The 26,151-nt window shown below is 37.7% G+C and overlaps 1 protein-coding gene across 2 annotated transcripts in view; it reads right to left on the bottom strand.

Moving 5' to 3' along the window:
• The window catches only part of Hgsnat (Heparan-alpha-glucosaminide N-acetyltransferase), a 60,471-nt gene that overhangs the window by 6,617 nt on the left and 27,703 nt on the right, over nucleotides 1–26,151 (bottom strand). For both annotated transcript variants that reach the window (XM_071668188.1, XM_071668189.1), the window contains exons 2-11: nucleotides 18,725–18,893; nucleotides 18,093–18,217; nucleotides 17,617–17,738; nucleotides 16,732–16,844; nucleotides 15,775–15,881; nucleotides 12,932–13,039; nucleotides 11,902–11,998; nucleotides 11,357–11,524; nucleotides 10,911–11,032; nucleotides 10,130–10,308 (exon numbers count right to left, since the gene is read on the bottom strand). In XM_071668188.1, the coding sequence (XP_071524289.1) occupies nucleotides 10,130–10,308; nucleotides 10,911–11,032; nucleotides 11,357–11,524; nucleotides 11,902–11,998; nucleotides 12,932–13,039; nucleotides 15,775–15,881; nucleotides 16,732–16,844; nucleotides 17,617–17,738; nucleotides 18,093–18,217; nucleotides 18,725–18,874 (1,291 nt within the window). In that variant the 5' untranslated portion in view covers nucleotides 18,875–18,893. The remainder of the gene's footprint in view (nucleotides 1–10,129; nucleotides 10,309–10,910; nucleotides 11,033–11,356; nucleotides 11,525–11,901; nucleotides 11,999–12,931; nucleotides 13,040–15,774; nucleotides 15,882–16,731; nucleotides 16,845–17,616; nucleotides 17,739–18,092; nucleotides 18,218–18,724; nucleotides 18,894–26,151) is intronic.

Below are 26,151 nucleotides of genomic sequence, written 5' to 3'. Positions count from 1 at the left end.
TTGATCGAGTAAGTAACGTAAGGGTAAGAGAGATGTGTGGAAATAAAAAGAGCGTGGTTGAGAGAGCAGAAGAGGGTGTTTTGAAATGGTTTGGGCACATGGAGAGAATGAGTGAGGAAAGATTGACCAAGAGGATATATGTGTCGGAGGTGGAGGGAACGAGGAGAAGAGGGAGACCAAATTGGAGGTGGAAAGATGGAGTGAAAAAGATTTTGTGTGATCGGGGCCTGAACATGCAGGAGGGTGAAAGGAGGGCAAGGAATAGAGTGAATTGGAGCGATGTGGTATACAGGGGTTGACGTGCTGTCAGTGGATTGAATCAAGGCATGTGAAGCGTCTGGGGTAAACCATGGAAAGCTGTGTAGGTATGTATATTTGCGTGTGTGGACGTGTGTATGTACATGTGTATGGGGGGGGTTGGGCCATTTCTTTCGTCTGTTTCCTTGCGCTACCTCGCAAACGCGGGAGACAGCGACAAAGTATAAAAAAAAAAAAAAAAATATATATATATATATCTGGTTTCAGAAGTGGTAGAGGATGTGTGGATCAGGTGTTTGCTTTGAAGAATGTATGTGAGAAATACTTAGAAAAGCAAATGGATTTGTATGTAGCATTTATGGATCTGGAGAAGGCATATGATAGAGTTGATAGAGATGCTCTGTGGAAGGTATTAAGAATATATGGTGTGGGAGGCAAGTTGTTAGAAGCAGTGAAAAGTTTTTATCGAGGATGTAAGGCATGTGTACGTGTAGGAAGAGAGGAAAGTGATTGGTTCTCAGTGAATGTAGGTTTGCGGCAGGGGTGTGTGATGTCTCCATGGTTGTTTAATTTGTTTATGGATGGGGTTGTTAGGGAGGTGAATGCAAGAGTTTTGGAAAGAGGGGCAAGTATGAAGTCTGTTGGGGATGAGAGAGCTTGGGAAGTGAGTCAGTTGTTGTTCGCTGATGATACAGCGCTGGTGGCTGATTCATGTGAGAAACTGCAGAAGCTGGTGACTGAGTTTGGTAAAGTGTGTGAAAGAAGAAAGTTAAGAGTAAATGTGAATAAGAGCAAGGTTATTAGGTACAGTAGGGTTGAGGGTCAATTCAATTGGGAGGTGAGTTTGAATGGAGAAAAACTGGAGGAAGTGAAGTGTTTTAGATATCTGGGAGTGGATCTGTCAGCGGATGGAACCATGGAAGCGGAAGTGGATCATAGGGTGGGGGAGGGGGCGAAAATTCTGGGAGCCTTGAAGAATGTGTGGAAGTCGAGAACATTATCTCGGAAAGCAAAAATGGGTATGTTTGAAGGAATAGTGGTTCCAACAATGTTGTATGGTTGTGAGGCGTGGACTATGGATAGAGTTGTGCGCAGGAGGATGGATGTGCTGGAAATGAGATGTTTGAGGACAATGTGTGGTGTGAGGTGGTTTAATCGAGTAAGTAACGTAAGGGTAAGAGATTTTTTTTTTTTTTTTTTTTTTTGCTGTCTCCCGCGTTTGCGAGGTAGCGCAAGGAAACAGACAAAAGAAATGGCCCAACCCACCCCCATACACATATATATACATACGTCCACACACGCAAATATACATACCTACACAGCTTTCCATGGTTTACCCCAGACGCTTCACATGCCCTGATTCAATCCACTGACAGCACATCAACCCCTGTATACCACATCGCTCCAATTCACTCTATTCCTTGCCCTCCTTTCACCCTCCTGCATGTTCAGGCCCTGATCACACAAAATCTTTTTCACTCCATCTTTCCACCTCCAATTTGGTCTCCCTCTTCTCCTCGTTCCCTCCACCTCCGACACATATATCCTCTTGGTCAATCTTTCCTCACTCATTCTCTCCATGTGCCCAAACCATTTCAAAACACCCTCTTCTGCTCTCTCAACCACGCTCTTTTTATTTCCACACATCTCTCTTACCCTTATGTTACTTACTCGATCAAACCACCTCACACCACACATTGTCCTCAAACATCTCATTTCCAGCACATCCATCCTCCTGCGCACAACTCTATCCATAGCCCACGCCTCGCAACCATACAACATTGTTGGAACCACTATTCCTTCAAACATACCCATTTTTGCTTTCCGAGATAATGTTCTCGACTTCCACACATTCTTCAAGGCTCCCAGAATTTTCGCCCCCTCCCCCACCCTATGATCCACTTCCGCTTCCATGGTTCCATCCGCTGCCAGATCCACTCCCAGATATCTAAAACACTTCACTTCCTCCAGTTTTTCTCCATTCAAACTCACCTCCCAATTGACTTGACCCTCAACCCTACTGTACCTAATAACCTTGCTCTTATTCACATTTACTCTTAACTTTCTTCTTTCACACACTTTACCAAACTCAGTCACCAGCTTCTGCAGTTTCTCAAATGAATCAGCAACCAGCGCTGTATCATCAGCGAACAACAACTGACTCACTTCCCAAGCTCTCTCATCCCCAACAGACTTCATCCTTGCCCCTCTTTCCAAAACTCTTGCATTTACCTCCCTAACAACCCCATCCATAAACAAATTAAACAACCATGGAGACATCACACACCCCTGCCGCAAACCTACATTCACTGAGAACCAATCACTTTCCTCTCTTCCTACACGTACACATGCCTTACATCCTCGATAAAAACTTTTCACTGCTTCTAACAACTTGCCTCCCACACCATATATTCTTAATACCTTCCACAGAGCATCTCTATCAACTCTATCATATGCCTTCTCCAGATCCATAAATGCTACATACAAATCCATTTGCTTTTCTAAGTATTTCTCACATACATTCTTCAAAGCAAACACCTGATCCACACATCCTCTACCACTTCTGAAACCACACTGCTCTTCCCCAATCTGATGCTCTGTACATGCCTTCACCCTCTCAATCAATACCCTCCCATATAATTTACCAGGAATACTCAACAAACTTATACCTCTGTAATTTGAGCACTCACTCTTATCCCCTTTGCCTTTGTACAATGGCACTATGCACGCATTCCGCCAATCCTCAGGCACCTCACCGTGAGTCATACATACATTAAATAACCTTACTATTAAATAACCATGTGTGGAAATAAAAAGAGCGTGGTTGAGAGAGCAGAAGAGGGTGTTTTGAAATGGTTTGGTCACATGGAGAGAATGAGTGAGGAAAGATTGACCAAGAGGATATATGTGTCGGAGGTGGAGGGAACGAGGAGAAGAGGGAGACCAAATTGGAGGTGGAAAGATGGAGTGAAAAAGATTTTGTGTGATCGGGGCCTGAACATGCAGGAGGGTGAAAGGAGGGCAAAGAATAGAGTAAATTGGAGCGATGTGGTATACCGGGGTTGACGTGCTGTCAGTGGATTGAATCAAGGCATGTGTATGGGGGTGGGTTGGGCCATTTCTTTCGTCTGTTTCCTTGCGCTACCTCGCAAACGAGGGAGACAGCGACAAAGCAAAAAAAAAAAAAAAATATATATATATATATATCTTTTCTTTCTTTTCTTTTTAAACTATTCGCCATTTCCTGCATTAGCGAGGTAGTGTTAAGAACAGAGGACTGGGCCTTTTTTGGAATATCCTCACCTGGCCCCCTCTGTTCCTTCTTTTGGAAAATTAAAAAAAAAACGAGAGGGGAGGATTTCCAGCCCCCCGCTCCCTCCCCTTTTAGTCGCCTTCTACGACACGCAGGGAATACGTGGGAAGTATTCTTAATCCCCTATCCCCAGGGATAAGTATATATATATATATATATATATATATATATATATATATATATATATATATATATATATTTTTTTTGCTTTGTCGCTGTCTCCCGCGTTTGCAAGGTAGCGCAAGGAAACAGACGAAAGAAATGGCCCAACCCACCCCCATACACATGTATATACATACGCCCACACACGCAAATATACATACCTACACAGCTTTCCATGGTTTACCCCAGACTCTTCACATGCCCTGATTCAATCCACTGACAGCACGTCAACCCCGGTATACCACATCGATCCAATTCACTCTATTCCTTGCCCTCCTTTCACCCTCCTGCATGTTCAGGCCCCGATCACACAAAATCTTTTTCACTCCATCTTTCCACCTCCAATTTGGTCTCCCACTTCTCCTCGTTCCCTCCACCTCCGACACATATATCCTCTTGGTCAATCTTTCCTCACTCATTCTCTCCATGTGCCCAAACCATTTCAAAACACCCTCTTCTGCTCTCTCAACCACGCTCTTTTTATTTCCACACATCTCTCTCACCCTTACATTACTTACTCGATCAAACCACCTCACACCATACATTGTCCTCAAACATCTCATTTCCAGCACATCCATCCTCCTGCGCACAACTCTATCCATAGCCCACGCCTCGCAACCATACAACATTGTTGGAACCACTATTCCTTCAAACATACCCATTTTTGCTTTTCGAGATAATGTTCTCGACTTCCACACATTCTTCAAGGCTCCCAGAATTTTCGCCCCCTCCCCCACCCTATGATCCACTTCCGCTTCCATGGTTCCATCCGCTGCCAGATCCACTCCCAGATATCTAAAACACTTTACTTCCTCCAGTTTTTCTCCATTCAAACTTACCTCCCAATTGACTTGACCCTCAACCCTACTGTACCTAATAACCTTGCTCTTATTCACATTTACTCTTAACTTTCTTCTTTCACACACTTTACCAAACTCAGTCACCAGCTTCTGCAGTTTTTCACATGAATCAGCCACCAGCGCTGTATCATCAGCGAACAACAACTGACTCACTTCCCAAGCTCTCTCATCCCCAACAGACTTCATACTTGCCCCTCTTTCCAAAACTCTTGCATTCACCTCCCTAACAACCCCATCCATAAACAAATTAAACAACCATGGAGACATCACACACCCCTGCCGCAAACCTACATTCACTGAGAACCAATCACTTTCCTCTCTTCCTACACGTACACATGCCTTACATCCTCGATAAAAACTTTTCACTGCTTCTAACAACTTGCCTCCCACACCATATATTCTTAATACCTTCCACAGAGCATCTCTATCAACTCTATCATATGCCTTCTCCAGATCCATAAATGCTACATACAAATCCATTTGCTTTTCTAAGTATTTCTCACATACATTCTTCAAAGCAAACACCTGATCCACACATCCTCTACCACTTCTGAAACCACACTGCTCTTCCCCAATCTGATGCTCTGTACATGCCTTCACCCTCTCAATCAATACCCTCCCATATAATTTACCAGGAATACTCAACAAACTTATACCTCTGTAATTTGAGCACTCACTCTTATCCCCTTTGCCTTTGTACAATGGCACTATGCACGCATTCCGCCAATCCTCAGGCACCTCACCATGAGTCATACATACATTAAATATATATATATATATATATATATATATATATATTTATTTATTTATTATACTTTGTCGCTGTCTCCCGCGTTTGCGAGGTAGCGCAAGGAAACAGACGAAAGAAATGGCCCAACCCCCCCCATACACATGTATATACATACGTCCACACACGCAAATATACATACCTACACAGCTTTCCATGGTTTACCCCAGACGCTTCACATGCCCTGCTTCAATCCACTGACAGCACGTCAACCCCGGTATACCACATCGCTCCAATTCACTCTATTCCTTGCCCTCCTTTCACCCTCCTGCATGTTCAGGCCCCGATCACACAAAATCTTTTTCACTCCTTTCCACCTCCAATTTGGTCTCCCTCTTCTTGTTCCCTCCACCTCCGACACATATATCCTCTTGGTCAATCTTTCCTCACTCATCCTCTCCATGTGCCCAAACCACTTCAAAACACCCTCTTCTGCTCTCTCAACCACGCTCTTTTTATTTCCACACATCTCTCTTACCCTTACATTACTCACTCGATCAAACCACCTCACACCACACATTGTCCTCAAACATCTCATTTCCAGCACATCCATCCTCCTGCGCACAACTCTATCCATAGCCCACGCCTCGCAACCATACAACATTGTTGGAACCACTATTCCTTCAAACATACCCATTTTTGCTTTCCGAGATAATGTTCTCGACTTCCACACATTCTTCAAGGCCCCCAGGATTTTCGCCCCCTCCCCCACCCTATGATCCACTTCCGCTTCCATGGTTCCATCCGCTGCCAGATCCACTCCCAGATATCTAAAACACTTCACTTCCTCCAGTTTTTCTCCATTCAAACTCACCTCCCAATTGACTTGACCCTTAACCCTACTGTACCTAATAACCTTGCTCTTATTCACATTTACTCTTAACTTTCTTCTTTCACACACTTTACCAAACTCAGTCACCAGCTTCTGCAGTTTCTCACATGAATCAGCCACCAGCGCTGTATCATCATCGAATAACAACTGACTCACTTCCCAAGCTCTCTCATCCACAACAGACTGCATACTTGCCCCTCTTTCCTAAACTCTTGCATTCACCTTCCTAACTACCCCATCCATAAACAAGTTAAACAACCATGGAGACATCACACACCCCTGCCGCAAACCTACATTCACTGAGAACCAATCACTTTCCTCTCTTCCTACACTTACACATGCCTTACATCCTCGATAAAAACTTTTCACTGCTTCTAACAACTTTCCTCCCACACCATATATTCTTAATACCTTCCACAGAGCATCTCTATCAACTCTATCATATGCCTTCTCCAGATCCATAAATGCTACATACAAATCCATTTGCTTTTCTAAGTATTTCTCACATACATTCTTCAAAGCAAACACCTGATCCACACATCCTCTACCACTTCTGAAACCACACTGCTCTTCCCCAATCTGATGCTCTGTACATGCCTTCACCCTCTCAATCAATACCCTTCCATATAATTTACCAGGAATACTCAACAAACTTATACCTCTGTAATTTGAGCACTCACTCTTATCCCCTTTGCCTTTGTACAATGGCACTATGCACGCATTCCGCCAATCCTCAGGCACCTCACCATGAGTCATACATACATTAAATAACCTTACCAACCAGTCAACAATACAGTCACCCCCTTTTTTAATAAATTCCACTGCAATACCATCCAATATATATATATATATATATATATATATATATATATATATATATATATATATATATATATATATATATATATATTAACATGTGTACGTGTAGGAAGAGAGGAAAGTGATTGGTTCTCAGTGAATGTAGGTTTGCGGCAGGAGTGTGTGATGTCTCCATGGTTGTTTAACTTGTTTATGGATGGGGTAGTTAGGAAGGTGAATGCAAGAGTTTAGGAAAGAGGGGCAAGTATGCAGTCTGTTGTGGATGAGAGAGCTTGGGAAGTGAGTCAGTTGTTATTCGATGATGATACAGCGCTGGTGGCTGATTCATGTGAGAAACTGCAGAAGCTGGTGACTGAGTTTGGTAAAGTGTGTGAAAGAAGAAAGTTAAGAGTAAATGTGAATAAGAGCAAGGTTATTAGGTACAGTAGGGTTGAGGGTCAATTCAACTGGGGGGTGAGTTTGAATGGAGAAAAACTGGAGGAAGTGAAGTGTTTTAGATATCTGGGAGTGGATCTGGCAGCGGATGGAACCATGGAAGCGGAAGTGAATCATAGGGTGGGGGAGGGGGCGAGAATTCTGGGAGCCTTGAAGAATGTTTGGAAGTCGAGAACATTATCTCGGAAAGCAAAAATGGGTATGTTTGAAGGAATAGTGGTTCCAACAATGTTGTATGGTTGCAAGGCGTGGGCTATGGATAGAGTTGTGCGCAGGAGGGTGGATGTGCTGGAAATGAGATGTTTGAGGACAATATGTGGTGTGAGGTGGTTTGATCGAGTAAGTAATGTAAGGGTAAGAGAGATGTGTGGAAATAAAAAGAGTGTGGTTGAGAGCGCAGAAGAGGGTGTTTTGAAATGGTTTGGTCACATGGAGAGAATGAGTGGGGAAAGATTGACCAAGAGGATATATGTGTCAGAGGTGGAGGGAACGAGGAGAAGTGGGAGACCAAATTGGAGGTGGAAAGATGGAGTGAAAAAGATTTTGAGTGATCGGGGCCTGAACATGCAGGAGGGTGAAAGGCGTGCAAGGAATAAAGGGAACTGGAACGATGTGGTATACCGGGGTCGACGTGCTGTCAATGGATTGACCCCGGGCATGTGAAGCGTCTGGGGTAAACCATGCGAAGTGTGTGGGGCCTGGATGTGGAAAGGGAGCTGTGGTTTCGGTGCATTATTACATGACAGATAGAGACTGAGTGTGAACGAATGGGGCCTTTGGTGTTTTTCCTAGCGCTACCTCACACACATGAGGGGGGAGGGGGTTGTTATTCCATGTGTGGCGAGGTGGCGATGGGAACAAATAAAGGCAGACAGTATGAATTATGTACATGTGTATATATGTATATGTCTGTGTGTGTATATATATGTGTACATTGAGATGTATAGGTATGTATATTGTGCGTGTGTGGACATGTATGTATATACATGTGTATGTGGGCGGGTTGGCCCATTCTTTCGTCTGTTTCCTTGCGCTACCTCGCTAACGCGGGAGACAGCGACAAAGCAAAATAAATAAATAATTAACACCCATACACACAAACAGGTAAGTTGCTAGAAGCAGTGACAAGTTTTTATTTAGGATGTAAGGCATGTGTACGAGTAGGAAGAGAGGAAAGTGATTGGTTCTCAGTGAATGTTGGTTTGTGGCAAGGGTGCGTGATGTCTCCATGGTTGTTTAATTTGTTTATGGATGGGGTTGTTAGGGAGGTGAATGGAAGAGTTTTGGAGAGAGGGGCAGGTATGCAGTCTGTTGTGGATGAGAGGGCTTGGGATGTGAATCAGTTGTTGTTTGCTGATGATACAGCACTGGTGGCTGTTTCGGTTGAGAAACTGCAGAAGTTGGTGACCGAGTTTAGTAAAAAGTGTGAAAGAAGAAAGTTGAGAGCAAATGTGAATAAGAGCAAGGTTATGAGGTTCAGTAGGGTTGAGGGACAAGTCAATTGGGAGGTAAGTTTGAATGGAGAAAAACTGGAGGAAGTGAAGTTTTAGATATCTGGGAGTGGATTTGGTAGTGGATGGAACCATGGAAGCGGAAGTGAGTCACAGGGTGGGGGAGGGGGCAAAGGTTTTGGGAGCATTGAAGAATATGTGGAAGACATGCTAAAGGAAATCTAATGCACTCTTATCATTGTGACCTACCAGCTCAGGTCAGTTAACAGCCAATCCCTAGTCAAGTGCACTATCTTCTTCAAAACTCAGAGACTGCAACTTTTCTGCTCTGGAATCAGTGAAGTGGACAAGGGTAGTTCAATTTTAGGAGGCAATATAAGAAGTAGGTAGTAGATGGTAGGCAGCAAACAACTAGGGGGGTATATCATTAGTCCTACCCACCTGAGTATCAGGAAGGTTAGTGACATTTGCTAAGTGAACCAAGACTTAATGGTTGTCAAGTTGCACTCATCTGACCTAGATAGCTGTCTTTTCTTTCTGCCTCACTAACATGTGGCCTACTGGCATTCTGTCCACAAGCATAAAATCTCTCCTTGTCATTGTAATACTTGACTCACACAGCTCATTCTTCTTACTCTAGATTTCCTTTCAGTGAGTGCTATGCGCTGGCCCTTTTAGCAAAATGGTAGGAGCAGTAGAGAGAAAAAGTAGGTAGAAACATCTAGGCATGAGCATTAGGTAAAAGTTGTAGGTAGGAGCATTAGATACATTAGATAGGAACCTCTGCAAACACTGCACTAGACTGGCCTGTTAGGGGTGAGGCATTAAAGGCTACAAAGCAGCAGTTATGAAGACTCTGTTGCTGTGGCCACCCCTTTGAGGGAGTTCCAATTGCAACAGTCATCAGAGTTGTAGAGAGATAGATAGATTCTTTAAGCATTTAATCTGATTACTATAAACTTTAGGGTAACTAGTTGACATTCTCCACATTCACATAAAAACAAATACAGGATACATTTAATAACATATGAAATTGCATAAACTTAAAAGTAATGATCATTTGCATAATTCCAAATCAAATTTCTCCTCAGCTCTTCAAAAACACTCAGATACATCTGAACTTTACAAAAATTTTTTAGTACCCAAGGCAAGGAGACAAACATAAGACTCTTTCAGTACCCAAGTTCAGGGGATTCAGGGGCAGAAACTCACCCAGCACTCCCTCAGGATCAAAGGCAGCAGAGCCATAAACTGCTTTAGCTGTTGGGTTCTGGTAGATATGGGCTGAAGTGAGAAGCCAGCGGTCTACCTCTCCAGTTGCACCACCGATACACTTGGGTGATGCCTCCCCATCCTGCAGGAGTGCCACTCCCCCAGGGCCCAGGTATCCTCTGCCATGCACAGAACAGTCGTATTTCTTAGGTGGTCAAAGAACATTTTAAAAGGGATATTTCTTGTCTTTAAGGGACACTAAAAACTCAGGGATAGGTATAAGAGACATGTACTCAAATGGGATGCAGAAATGTGTTGGTACTGACGTGGAATTAACCAGAGATGTGTTGGTACTCCTTAACAAAAAGACATTTGGGGAACAGATGTATCATTATTCATGTAGAACACATATGGTACTCATGTGGGACAGTTATGCATATACTGGTATTCACACGGACATAGAGACATGCTACTACTTATGGTGGGCAATTGTGGATGTGTTAAATCATATTAAGCTGAGGGAAATTTCACTAATCACACCAAGCAACCATGAATATGCTGTACTATTATGAAACATTAGGAGACCTACTGGTTGAGTATGCACACACAACAGGTAATGATTTGTTGGTACCTAAAAAGGATACAGAAATGTGTAGGTATTCAGATATGGACATGTTGGAACTTGAAACATAACACAGCCATGGAAGTGAGGGTACTCATGTAGGATGTGGATGTTTTGGAATTTGCATGGAACAGGAGACAAGGTTATGGTATTACTCACGTAGGACAGCCAGGGACAGGCAAAAGGAAGGTGATAAGGGTGTGAGCCATGACAATGATGATCTGCACAACCCACTGAGGCAGCAGCTGTAACATGTCACTCATGACGATCCCCACATCACTCTGTTGTTGAAAAACAAATTTACCTCATGCTGGAACCAACCTAGATTTCATCTGCAAATTTAAACTTATCAGCTTTTCAAAATGGCAAGTAACTTTTTAAAATTTTTCTTCCTAATACAACTTATTATATGTGTTTACTTCATCTGACATGATAATGTAAATTACTGATTTAAAAATAACTATTTACTACTGTGGAGATCACAAGATAAGTGGCAGTGACGTCGTGTTCTGGAGATTAACCTACAGTGGACAGTGACTTGGTACTGGGATCTCCAGGTAGTGAAAAAAGATCAGGTAAAGTAGTAACGAGGTAGGGCCACTAACCTGGTATTGCGGGGGGTCAGCAGGTGTGAGAGCCAGAGCTACCCCAGCTGTCACAAGGTAGCAGATACCAAAACGTTGCAGGACACCAGGGATACGGTACTTATCCAGCCAGATCCATCCTCCTAAAGAGTTGAGGATGATGCCCAGCACAAACAGTTTGATGGAACGCTGACAGTAAAGAATTATCATTAATACCCACACTCTCAATCAGACTGCATTCACTACCATAACTTTCTCTTACACTCATTCATTACAAAATTAACCTGCAACACACCACATACTGTATTTACTTCCCATCCTAAGAGTCCCTTTTATTTTCATAAAACTCCTGCAGCACTCAGCAAGCTGGATATGTTCACTACTTGTGAAGAATGACCTCATTCACTCAACATTGACTCTCTAGCTTTCATGTACAATGAAACAGGACTAGTATATAATACAGTATATGGATTCAGTTATATTACTGGCTCATCACCAGATCAAAAAGAGGGAAAATTAGAGGTGGTGGAACTAACCTTTTTAGGTTCCAGAGGAATGCGACTTACCTTTAGAATCCTAAAGAATATCTTGGACTTTGGTGTGTTGCGGCGGAGGGCTGAGCGGAGACCCATTGGGATACACACTCCCATAATCCACAGGAACCTGCCGAGAACAATCTGTTAGCCTCCTATTTTGTGATGTAATTTTCACTAAGAAGTGTATGTAACTCCCTACTTATACATAATGGGGAGAGAGTTCTACATTCATGGGGTACCATCTCTTTGAACTTTTTTTTACCTATAAAGAGATTTGGCAGAGCTAGTGTGCAGTGCTCACCAAAAGAATATTTTGAGTTCAGTAAAGTCGTGCAAAGTAAATATCTTTTTTTTTTTTTTTTATACTTTGTCGCTGTCTCCCGCGTTTGCGAGGTAGTGCAAGGAAACAGACGAAAGAAATGGCCCAACCCCCCCCCATACACATGTATATACATACGTCCACACACGCAAATATACATACCTACACAGCTTTCCATGGTTTACCCCAGACGCTTCACATGCCTTGATTCAATCCACTGACAGCACGTCAACCTATTTGTACTGTGCAGGGAGGAAAATTTATACTCGTGGGGCCCCATCTCTTGAACATTATGTACATCATAAGACTTTATAAAGTATGCTATTTGCATTTACTATTTTTGCATTACGTGAATTCTATTTATCCACTACCCATGCTATAAAAGTACTCCTCTACATCCTTTCTAATAAGTTTCTTCTTTACTTTCATGTTATGGCCTCTATTGTTCTATTCAAGCATTTTCTTTTGAAGAACATTTCACTATTTGTAACATCAAGCTGATCAGGTCATCCCTCGCTCTTTCTATAAGTTGCATTATAAATTCCTACTGCCACAATACTACAAAAGAATAACACTTCTATGCCAATTTACATTCTTTTCACAAAACCAATACGACTCCACTACAAATGACATTTTACTTCTAATCTGTTTGATAAAACAATATCTTAATGTAGTTGTATTAGTTGTAAATGTAAAAAAATAGGGCCATACCTTAAAAAGAGAAGGGAAGAGGAGACTCACCATGGGAAGACGAGATCAGCCACCTGTAAACCATTCCAGGCAGCATGTTCCAGGAACCAGTAGCTACCACTACCATAGTTGACAAAGATCATTAGCACTATACTGATCCTGGTGAGGAAGAAATACTGAAATGATATCGTGGGAACAATGAAATGCTGATGTGTAAAGCACTGCAATGGTGATCTTATGGGAAGACAGCAATAGTGATGTTTTGGAGAACACTGCACTGGTGATCTTGTAGGTGACACTGAAATAACATGGAGAATACCAGATTCTTGATGTTGTGAAGGACACTAGAATGGTTATGCTGCAAAGAATACTGATACCTTGATATGAGATCACTGGAAAGTTTATATTTTCAAAATACAACCAAATGATGGTGTTGCGGGTGTTGGTAATGCAGTCATGGTTGTTACTAAAGAAGCAGTGTAACACTGGAATGATAATGAAAGGAACACAGGGATGGTAATGTTAGGGTAATCATGAAACTTAGGGGAATCCTAAAATGATCAGGGAAATTCCTTCAATGTGTGAATGAGTGACTGACAGAGAGGGAGAGTAATTACCTACTTAAATGTGACTAACAAGATTTTGCCATGCTGACAAGGATAGTATAGGGTGCTCACCACTCATGTCCTGCTTCATTATTAAAGCTTTTCTTCTCAAATGCCACTTACATTTCATATCAACTTGTGGTTCAACTGGGACTGGTTTCAATCCACATTTCAAGTGGTCTTTTGTATGATTCTGAAGTTTTCTGTGTATGTTTCTTATTTCTCCTAGTAGTAGACTGAATAGTTGCTCTAACTTCCTGATTAGGTAGCCATGTATTTTTGCTTGATCTATTTTAAGTATATTTCATGTTATTCTTGAAGATTTAAAAACTCTATCTCCTTTGCTAAAAGGCTTTCAAGTTTAATACCTTTTCTTGTACACTTCCACTCTGTTGCCATATACAGATAATCATATATCTTTCTCTTCTTCTTTCTAGGATATATAGTTCCATTTCTTTCAGCCTTTCATTATAATTCATATATTTCATCCCTTTATCTTCTGAATTATTTCTTAATTTCTATATTTCTATTTTGTTTCATAGGTGACCATACAACATAGCACCATTCAATTTTGCTTCTTTTATATAAATCAAACATTTTCAATGAGCTTTCCATCTCCTGAAATGAAGGTTCTCAGAATCATACCATTCATCATTTGGCTTGATAATGTTGGCTTCTCACTATGTTCTATGAATTTTATTTTCTTAATGATATCTTTTAACATTGGTGGTTCCAGTCACAGACTAAAGTCCACATCAAGGCTGGGCGTTAATTGAAATATAGAGAGGATTATAAAAAGGAAAACGAAGAGACAAAGGAAAACATTTATGAACTTTAGAGGCAGTGAAAAAACCTGTCCTTTAAAATGTACCAGGTCTTAGTTATTGGGAAATACAAGAAAGAGCTTCAAGGTATAAGGAAAGACAGTTATCAAAACAGCCCACTCATGAGTTGTCAACTGCTACGCAGTAATCACATAACACAACAGCTTGCCGATCATTTTGGGGTCTACCTAGTTGTAGGAGCCCACAAGCTACCAGGCCTTGGGAGCAAAAACCATAGTAATACCTAAAGGAGTGGGAAAAAGAACTAACATCAAAGCTGAGGGTAATCAGATCAAGTTTTGGTGTAAGCCTGGAAGAGTTTAAAAGTCAGACTGTTATTAACTCAATTCTGTCAAGTAATGATATACAGCTAGAACCACTCAAGATGTAGAGCAGTGCTCTACAAAGACTGATCAATAATTTGTAAAATTGGAGCAACTAAAATAAAAAAAAACCTAAACAGAACTCCAAGTTTCTCAGAAGCAGACTCAGCTATCACTTTCTTTGTTGGGCCTTTATATGGGCCTTTATATGGTACCACCAATATATTGTTCCATAAATTTTTTGCTTAACTCTATCTTCATTAGATTCCACTGTTCATTTCTATGTATTTCTAAATTGCATCTGAATTCATCTGCAAACACCGTGCATCAACAAAGGTCTTTACTATACTTTCCTTTACTTTGCTGTTGGCATCTAATATCATTATCATGAAAAGTCTTGAGGTTAGCTGATACCATTCCCTGAGATACCTCAGAAAGAACATGTTTCTCCTGAGACATGGTTCCATTTGCTACCACTTTGAATATTCTCTGTCAAAAATGTTGTAGGCTATATTCCTATCTTACCCTTAATGTTGTGTTATACTACTTCCTCAAACAAAATTCTGTGGTTTGCTTTGTCAAATGTTTTGCATTGTCAAGAAAAAGTGTCCATTTTTTTTCCTTGCATTAAGCTTTCATATAAGCCATTTTAATGAGCTAATAACTGTGTTTACATACTTTTTCCTGATATAAATCGTGAAGAGAAAGTGAAAGTGAGAGAGAGAGAGAGAGAGAGAACCTACTTATGAGTACCTATGATGAGATTTAACCAAAACTGCAGGATACACATAAAGCATTCACTGTATGTCTTGAGAGGGAGAGAGAGAGAGAGAGAGAGAGAGAGAGAGAGAGAGAGAGAGAGAGAGAGAGAGAGAGAGAGAGAGAGAGAGAGAGGTTATTCTTGGCATGTATCATTCCTCATCAGTGTCATTAGAAATGAAAGAATTAATACGTTTGTGCAGTCATAAGTAACACCAAGGTTCTCCATATACTGAACAATGAGATATACAAGCTACATCCATCATGAGAAATTTTCCCAATGATCCAATGTTCATTTGAATGAATTGCAGTTATGAGCAACAGTGGCAAGCTTGGTTTCCAATTTCATTCTCAATCAAGGTTTGGATGTGTGATGCACTCACCCCCGGAAGGTGTCCAAAGACTTGATCCTGGTCTTGCCGACAGGCTTGACAGCTGTCTTGACAACATCTGTTGTGGCATCCACAGAGGATGCCATCTGCAAGGCCACCTGCATGAAGACTTTTGGCTTAATTTTTGATGCTCTCATCACAAACACACACACACATATTCAACAAATTCTCCAGTTTAGTGGCTAAACCTGAAGAAGCATAAAGAACTAATAGACAAAGGTGGTACCAGAATCAAGAGGTCTAAATTACAGACAAAGGATAAAGGCTTTCAATTTGCCTGTCTTGTGAAAGAAAAGAGTGACAGGTGACTTGGTCACAACTTTTGAGTTTTAAAATTCATGTATGCTGTCAGCATTAATCATGCCTGCCATTCTATTCCATTTACCTGCCACTCTGATACTGTACTATAAAAGTACTATTTCAATCTTTTTTAACAAGCTTCTTGTTTACTTTGATGCTATGCCTTCTAATTTCAGTATCCCGACCATATTTCAGCATTTCAGCCAAAATCCCATCTATCCCTTCCTACCTTCAGCCTCATTTTACCCTTTTTACCTGTCTTTGCTATAAGCCCCTGCACTTGTATCCTCTTGCTTCCATCCTCCGTACCCATGCATGTAACAACTGCTGCCCCTTCTCCCACATTCATCAGTTCTTCAGAATACTCTGTCCATCTTCCTTTCACTTCTTCCACTTGATTCAGCAATTCTTCATCCTTACTTATCCCATTAGCATATACATGTCTACTCTTACAACCACCTCTTTCCTTTTTCATGTCCCAGTATAATTTCTTATTTTCCCTAAACTACTCCCTGAACTTTCTTCCAAAAAGAGGACTACATTTAAGTTGGCAACACTGACGTAGCAATGAGCACTGAGTACAGTGAAGTAAGGAAGTCATCCTGCATAGTGAAAATGTATGACTAAATGTGACCGAGTGTGACTTACCTGGTTGTCGTCGAGGCTGCGACAAAAGCGGCTGACGGCATGTTTGTAAAGCCCGAAGACGGCGGCCGCCAGTAGTGCCAGACCAGCGTAAACCGCTACCGCAATCACGATAGCTGTCGTAAGAAAGGAGACGAGACCATCACCATTATCCAATACCTACTATGTTAACCTAAACCCTGTGTCACCCAACACATCCTGTCACCCAACACACCCTATGTCTCTTTGTACCTTCAATATCACACTGTATCGTCCCTTTTGTCACCCTACAATATCTGAATCTTGTTTACCAGGTATCCTGTATCACGCTCACCTCACCATGTGTCGGCATGTTCACACGGATGTGGAAAAGTTTGTGCCAATGACAGGAGAGAAGACAGTGATATGGGACCCCGGCACCTAGACTCCGGTCCCGTGGCATCTAGCACCTGCTTTACGTATACAGTTGAACCTGTGTTCCCCTGCGACCAATTCAGTCTTCCCGTCAACCAGTACTGTAGCTATGTGTAGCCCTATGGCTTGCCTCCCAGTCACACGCAGCCCCAGGACTCCTACCCTAATCAAATTTGTAGCACACACATACACACTAGACGCACCAGCCAGATGAAAGTTTAGTAATACAGTCGATGAATTCACGAGCAACTCCATAACGAGTTAAAAACAGCTCTGCGCAACGCCCTTAACAAATTCCAAAACTGGACCATCGCGTCACAAAACCATAAAATAAAACAAATCCGCGGTAACGTAACTGTGTAATTATCATTATGATTATATTATATTACACACCCGTACAAAGGATGTTAACACATGTTTATGGATATAAAGATAATCGAATGATTACATATAAAAAAAAAGGTGTGTAGCACCAAGAGGGAATGACGCACTCACCTCCGTACTCGAAGACCGGGTCCTTGAGTGTGCTGAAGACACACTGGCCGTTGCTTGTCAGGTTTAGTTGGAAAACTCCGAACTCTCCCAGCCTGACCCCATGCACCTCACACACACCAGCCCTAAGACACATCAACACTATTCAATGATACTCAAAAATAGAATCATTAATTATTGTATTTTGAACCGAGCCTGAGGTTCTGTACTGAAACAACCCAGCAGTGGACTGATGAAATAAACTTTAGCACTAGATTAATTTAAGCGACAGTTTGGAAAGTATATAATTAGTACTTAAGCTTAAATGATAGGCTTAAAAGCATCAGGCATTATAGACTCCTTATCGGTAAGTTTTTTTAATTCGGTCAGGAATCGTAAACTTTATATATATATATATATATATATATATATATATATATATATATATATATATATATATATATATATATATATAATATTAAGGTGGTGAGGAGACCTACGGATTCTGGACAGGGAGAAAGGCGTCATCAGCGTCGGAGAGCAGGAAGGTCCAGGGGTAATGTGTGGACAGTGTCAGGTTGTTGGTGCCCCTGGCTGGGACCTCCAATCCTGGCTGAAGGGGGCACTGCAATACGCACAATACAATACATTATAAAACTCTCATGACAACCTGAGATTAATTTGTTAGTTTACACCTGTGGAGACATCGTTCTACAATGTCCTGTAACTTCGTCTATTCACATCAGTAAATAGGTTACTGTCAACCATCAACTTATCCCCGCAATCAGAATATAGTTCACACACTTCCAGGAGCTTAGTTAATGATCAAGATTGCGTTTATGTACCGTGATGTAGCTACAAGCAACCCGTAGCACACCCTGTTTCACACGCACTCAGCAGATGAAACGTCTATATAATGCATATCTTTCGATGGGAACTCATCCTTAGAGGTAACTTTGAACAAACAATCATCAGATACTAATCTACTCACAGTGTAACATATCTTCATCCCTGGCTCCCCCATCAAGCCTGGTGGCCAAAATGACAGCACCCACACCAAGGCCAGCCATGTCCCCCTGACCAGACTGACAGCCTTCCCCGACCCCATCCCGCCAGCTTCCCCGTGACTTACCCCATGGCAGCCCCCGCTAAGAGTATAGAGGGTCAGGTCTCTCTCGTCCTGGGAGACGACCTTCAAGTAGGCCTGATCTACCCCCAGATCCGTCAAGCGGAAACCCAAGAAGTCGTCCACACCCGGGTCTTCCACGAACGCCGACCCCATCTTCTCACCTTCCTATAATCTGTACAAAACAGGAAATTAAAGTTATGGTAACTCTTTTAAGGAAGTATTGTGAAGATTCCCAGGACGTTTTTCACACTCCTGCAGAAGCGGACGTTAGTGTCATTTACTGACTGGCTATGGCTAATTTGTATTACAAACACAAACTTGATATGAAGCTTGGGAAAATAAGTGTTAGAATGGACACGAGAAAACATTTTTTTTAAGTGACAGAGTTGTGGACATGTGGAACAAGCAAATGAGATGAACTCTGGAATGCTGAAAAGAAAGATGAACAAGTTCTTTCCTTATACGCGTATGTGCATATATATATATATATATATATATATATATATATATATATATATATATATATATATATATATATATATATATAGATAGATAGATAGATAGATAATGTTATCCCTGGGGTAGGGGCGTGTCTAGGGGAAATAGCGCCTATGGCAAGCACTGAAATTGCGCCCCTTGCTTGATTAAAAATGTACATACAGTGGATGTATATGAAAACGTGTACAGTGTAATTATAAACTGTTGAAGAGTTAGGCCAAACTTAAATCTATATAAACTCTTAAAGACTTATTTGGTCAAAACTGTATCATAGAAGCGGTAATGAAAATGATACCAGCAAAATATTGCTATAGTACAAAAGTAGGTGAGTTTCTTTTTTATCTCACAAAATCAATTAATTAAAAATGTCAGTCGGGTATCATATGTCAAAAAACAAACCTGTTGAGTGGCGCCCCCTTAAAGTGGCGCCCAGGGCACCAACACTACAAGAAGTACCTAGATACGTCACTATAACTATTACCTTCAATTTTTGGTATTTTTCTGAGAAAATGAAATATCCTATAAAAACATTATAAGAAGTATTTTTCATGCTGAACACAAATCTGGTGTTGAAATAACGTTTAGTCCTCTTAATAACACTTGATTAAGCTGTTAAATAAGGTGAATTTTAGAATATTTCTGTTACTTTGGATCGTATTTACTGAGTATGTATCGGTAACTGATAGCATTATGATATATTTGTCATGAGATAGCATTATGATATATTTGTCATGACTATTTCAAGTATAGAGGTATTTAAATATCTCATCTTTCAATTTTGAAACAAAAAGTTTTGGGGCTAAAAAATTACATGAACTATTACCTTCAATTTTTGGCATTTTTCTCAGGAAATATACCAAAAATTGAAAATACTTCTTATAAGTAATCTATAAAGGAAATTCTTTCTGAGAAAAATACCAAAAATTGAAGGTAATAGTTCAGGGTGTTTTCTAGTTCCAAAAATCTTTTGTTTCAAAATTGAAAGATATGATATTCAAGCACTTCTTTACTTGAAATAATCATAACAAATATATCATAATGCTTTCATATACCGATATATACTCAGTAAAAACGATGCAAAGGAACAGATATATTTCAAAATTGACTTCATTTAATAGCTTAATTGAATGTCATAAAGACGACTAAAAGATATCTTAACACCAGATTTGTATTCAGCATGAAAAATACTTCTTATAATGAGTTTTTAAAGGAAATTCATTTTTCTGATAAAGATGCCAAAAATTGAAGGTATTCTTTTGCTCCAAAAACTATTTGTTTTAAAATTGAAACATAAGATATTCAAAGTCATCAATACTACAAATAATTATGGAAAGTATATCATAATGATCTCAATTACCGACATATACCCAACAAACACTACACAAAGGAGCAGAAAAAACTTTAAAATTGACTTCAACGAACAGCTTGATTGAATGTCATAAAGACGACTAAACGATATTTTAACACCAGATTTGTATTCAGCATGAAAAATACTCCTTATAATGAGTTTTTAAAGGAAATCTATTTTTCTGATAAAATTGCCAAAAATTGAAGGTAATAGTTCAGGGTATTTTTCAGCTCCAAAAACTTTTTGTTTCAAAATTGAAAGATAAGATATCTGAACGCTTATATACTTAAAATCAATCGTGGAAAATATATCATAATGCTCTCAGTTACTGATATATACTCAATAAAAAGGATGCAAATGAACAGAAATATTTTGAAATTGACTTCATTTAACAACTTGATTAAGTGTCATTAAGAGGAGTAAACATTATTTTAACAACATATTTGTAATCAAAATGAAAAATACTTCTTATAATGAGTTTTTAAAGGAAATTCATTTTTCTGAGAAAAATAAGAAAAATTCAAGGTATTTTCGGGGTATTTTTTAGCTCCAAAAAATTTTTGTTTTAAAAATGAGACATAAGATATTTAAACACTTCTATACTAGAAATAATCATGGAAAATATATCATAATGATCTCAATTACCGACATATACCCATCAACCACTACGCAAAGGAGCAGAAAACACTGTAAAATTGATTTCAATGAACACCTTGAGTGAATGTCATAAACACGACTAAACGATATTTTAACACCAGATTTGTATTCAGCATGAAAAATACTTCTTATAATGAGTTTTTAAAGGAAATCTATTCTTCTGATAAAAATGCCAAAAATTGAAGGGCATTTTTTAGCTAAAAAAACTTTTTGTTTCAAAATTGAAAGACAAGATATTTTAACACTTCTATACTTAATATAATCACGGAAAATATATCATAATGCTCTTAGTCACCGATATATACTCAGTAAATACGATGCAAAGGAACAGAAATATTTGAAATTGACTTCATTTAACAACTTGATTAAATGTCATTAAGAGGAGTAAACCTTATCTAAAGAACATATTTGTAATCAAAATGAAATATACTTCTTATATTGACTTTTTAAAGGAAATACATTTTTTTGAGAAAAATACGAAAAATTCAAGGTAATACTTCAGGGTATTTTTTTTAGCTCCAAAATATATTTGTTTTAAAAATGAAACATAAGATATTAAAACACTTCTATACTAGAAATAATCATGGAAAATACATCATAATGGTCTCAATTACCGACAAATACCCAACAAACACTACGCAAAGGAGCAGAAAACACTTTAAAATTGACTTCAATGAACAGCCTGATTGAATGTCATAAAGACGACTAAACGATATTAACACCAGATTTGTATTCAGCATGAAAAATACTTCTTATAATGAGTTTTTAAATGAAATCTATTTTTCTGATAAAAATGCCAAAAATTGAAGGTAATAGTTCAGGGTATTTTTCAGCTCCAAAAACTTTTTGTTTCAAAATTGAAAGAAGAGATATTCAAACACTTCTATACTTAAAATAATCATCGAAAATATATCATAATACTCTTAGTTAACGATATACACTCAGTTAAATACGATGCAAAGGAACTGAAATATTTGAAATTGACTTCATTTAACAACTTGATTAAATGCCATTAAGAGGAGTAAACCTTATTTAAACAACATATTTGTAATCAAAATAAAAAATACTTCTTATGATGAGTTTTTAAAGGAAATTCATTTTTCTGAGAAAAATACGAAAAATTCAAGGTAATACTTCAGGGTATGTTTTAGCTCCAAAATATTTTTCTTTTAAAAATGAAACATAAGATATTCAAACACTTCTATACTAGAAATAATCATGGAAAATATATCATAATGGTCTCAATTACCGACATATACCCAACAAACACTACACAAAGGAACAGAAAAAAAGTTTAGAATTGACTTCAATGAACAGCCTGATTGAATGTCATAAAGACGACTAAACGATATTAACACCAGATTTGTATTCAGCATGAAAAATACTTCTCATAATGAGTTTTTAAACGAAATTTATTTTTTCTGACAAAAATGCCAAAAATTGAAGGTAATAGTTCAGGGTATTTTTCAGCTCCAAAAACTTTTTGTTTCAAAATTGAAAGACAAGATATATAAACACTTCTATACTTAAAATAATCATGGAAAATATATCATAATGCTCTTAGTTACCGACATATACTCAGTGAATACGATGCAGAGGAACAGAAATATTGTGAAATTGACTTCATTTAACAACTTGATCAAATGTCATTAAGAGGAGTAAACTTTATTTAAACAACATATCTGTAATCAAAATGAAATATACTTCTTATAATGAGTTTTTAAAGGAAATTCATTTTTCTGAGAAAAATGCGAAAAATTCAAGGTAATACTTCAGGGTACTTTTTAGCTCCAAAATATTTTTCTTTTAAAAATGAAACATAAGATATTCAAACACTTCTATACTAGAAATAATCATGGAAAATACATCATAATGGTCTCAATTACCGACATATACCTAACAAATACTACACAAAGGAGCAGAAAACACTTTAAAACTGACTTCAATAAAAAGCTTGATTGAATGTCAAAAAGATGACTAAACGATATTTTAACACCAGATTTGTATTCAACATGAAAAATACTTCTTATAATGAGTTTTTAAAGGAAATCTATTTTTCTGATAAAAATGCCAAAAATTGAAGTATATGTCAGTAACTAAGAGCATTATGATATATTTTCCATGATTATTTTAAGTTCAGGGTATTTTTCAGCTCCAAAAATATTTTGTTTCAAAATTGAAAGACAATATATTTAAACACTTCCATACTTAAAATAATCATGGAAAATATATCATAATGTTCTTAGTTACAGATATATACTCAGTAAATACGATGCAGAGGAACAGATATATTTTGAAATTGACTTCATTTAACAACTTGATTAAATGTCATTAAGAGGAGTAAACCTTATTTAATCAACATATCTGTAATCAAAATGAAATATACTTCTTATAATGAGTTTATAAAGGAAATTCATTTTTCTGAGAAAAATAAGAAAAATTCAAGGTAATACTTCAGGGTAATTTTCAGCTCCAAAAAATTTTTGCTTTAAAAATGAAACATAAGATATTCAAACACTTCTATACTAGATATAATCATGGAAAATATATCATAATGGTCTCAATTAATGACAATTATCCAACAAACACTACGCAAAGGAGCAGAAAGCACTTTAAAATTGACTTCAATGAACAGCTTGATTGAATGTCATAAAGACGGCTAAACGATATTTTAACACCAGATTTATATTCAGCATGAGAAATACTTCTTATAATGAGTTATTAAACAAAATCTAATTTTCTGATAAAAATGCCAAAAATTGAAGGTAATAGTTCAGGGTATTTTTCAGCTCCAAAAACTTTTTGTTTCAAAATTGAAAGACAATATATTTAAACACTTCTATACTTAAAATAATCATGGAAAATATATCATAATGCCCTTAGTTACCGATATATACTCAGTGAATACGATGCAGAGGAACAGAAATATTTAGAAACTGACTTCATTTAACGACTTGATTAAATGTCATTAAGAGGATTAAACCTTATCTAATCAACATATTTGCAGTCAAAATGAAATATACTTCTTATAATAAGTTTTTAAAGGAAATTAATTTTTCTGAGAAAAATAAGAAAAATTCAAGGTAATACTTCAGGGTTATTTTTTAGCTCCAAAAAATTTTTGTTTTAAAAATGATACATAAGATATTCAAACACTTCTGTTCTAGAAATAATCATGGAAAATGTATCATAATGATCTAAATTACTGACATATAACCAAAAAAACCAAACAAAGGAGCAGAAAACACTTTAAAATTGTCTTCAATGAAAACCTTGATTGAATATCATAAAGACGACTAAACGATATTTTAACACCAGATTTATATTCAGCATGAGAAATACTTCTTATAATGAGTTTTTAAACGAAATCTATTTTTCTGATAAAAATGCCAAAAATTGAAGGTAATAGTTCAGGGTATTTTACAGCTCCAAAAACTTTTTGTTTCAAAATTGAAAGACAATATATTTAAACACTTCTATGCTTAAAATAATCATGGAAAATATATCATAATGCCCTTAGTTACCGATATATACTCAGTGAATACGATGCAGAGGAACAAAAATATTTAGAAATTGACATCATTTAACGACTTCATTAAATGTCATTAAGAGGAGTAAACCTTATTTAATCAACATATTTGCAATCAATATGAAATATACTTCTTATAATGAGTTTTTAAAGGAAATTCATTTTTCTGAGAAAAATAAGAAAAATTCAAGGTAATACTTCAGGGTATTTTCTAGCTCCAAAAAATTTTTCTTTTTAAAAATGATACATAAGATATTCAAACACTTCTATTCTAGAAATAATCATGGAAAATGTATCATAATGATCTAAATTACTGACATATACCCAATAAACACTACACAAAGGAGCAGAAAACACTTTAAAATTGTCTTCAATGAAAACCTTGATTGAATATCATAAAGATGACTAAACGATATTTTAACACCAGATTTGTATTCAGCATGAAAAATACTTCTTATAATGAGTTTTTAAAGGAAATCTATTTTTCTGATAAAATGCCAAAAATTGAAGGTAATAGTTCAGGGTATTTTTCAGCTCCAAAAACTTTTTGTTTCAAAATTGAAAGACAATATATCTAAACACTTCTATACTTAAAATAATCATGGAAAATATATCATAATGCCCTTAGTTACCGATATCTACTCAGTGAATACGATGCAGAGGAACAGAAATATTTAGAAATTGACTTCATTTAACGACTTGATTAAATGTCATTAAGAGGAGTAAACCTTATTTAATCAACATATTTGCAATCAAAATGAAATATACTTCTTATAATGAGTTTTTAAAGGAAATTCATTTTTCTGAGAAAAATAAGAAAAATTCAAGGTAATACTTCAGGGTATTTTCTAGCTCCAAAAAATTTTTCTTTTAAAAATGATACATAAGATATTCAAACACTTCTATTCTAGAAATAATCATGGAAAATGTATCAAAATGATCTAAATTACTGACATATACCCAATAAACACTACACAAAGGAGCAGAAAACACTTTAAAATTGTCTTCAATGAAAAGCTTGATTGAATATCATAAAGATGACTAAACGATATTTTAACACCAGATTTGTATTCAGCATGAAAAATACTTCTTATAATGAGTTTTTAAAGGAAATCTATTTTTCTGATAAAATGCCAAAAATTGAAGGTAATAGTTCAGGGTATTTTTCAGCTCCAAAAACTTTTTGTTTCAAAATTGAAATACAATATATTTAAACACTTCTATACTTAAAATAATCATGGAAAATATATCATAATGCCCTTAGTTACCGATATATACTCAGTGAATACGATGCAAAGGAACAGAAATATTTTGAAATTGACTTCATTTAACGACTTGATTAAATGTCATTAAGAGGAGTAAACCTTATTTAAACAACATATTTGTAATCAAAATGAA

Source organism: Panulirus ornatus, chromosome 12 (genome assembly GCF_036320965.1).
Source record: "Panulirus ornatus isolate Po-2019 chromosome 12, ASM3632096v1, whole genome shotgun sequence".
Classification (NCBI taxonomy): Eukaryota; Metazoa; Arthropoda; class Malacostraca; order Decapoda; family Palinuridae; genus Panulirus; species Panulirus ornatus.
This window is presented reverse-complemented; position numbering and strand designations above follow the sequence as displayed.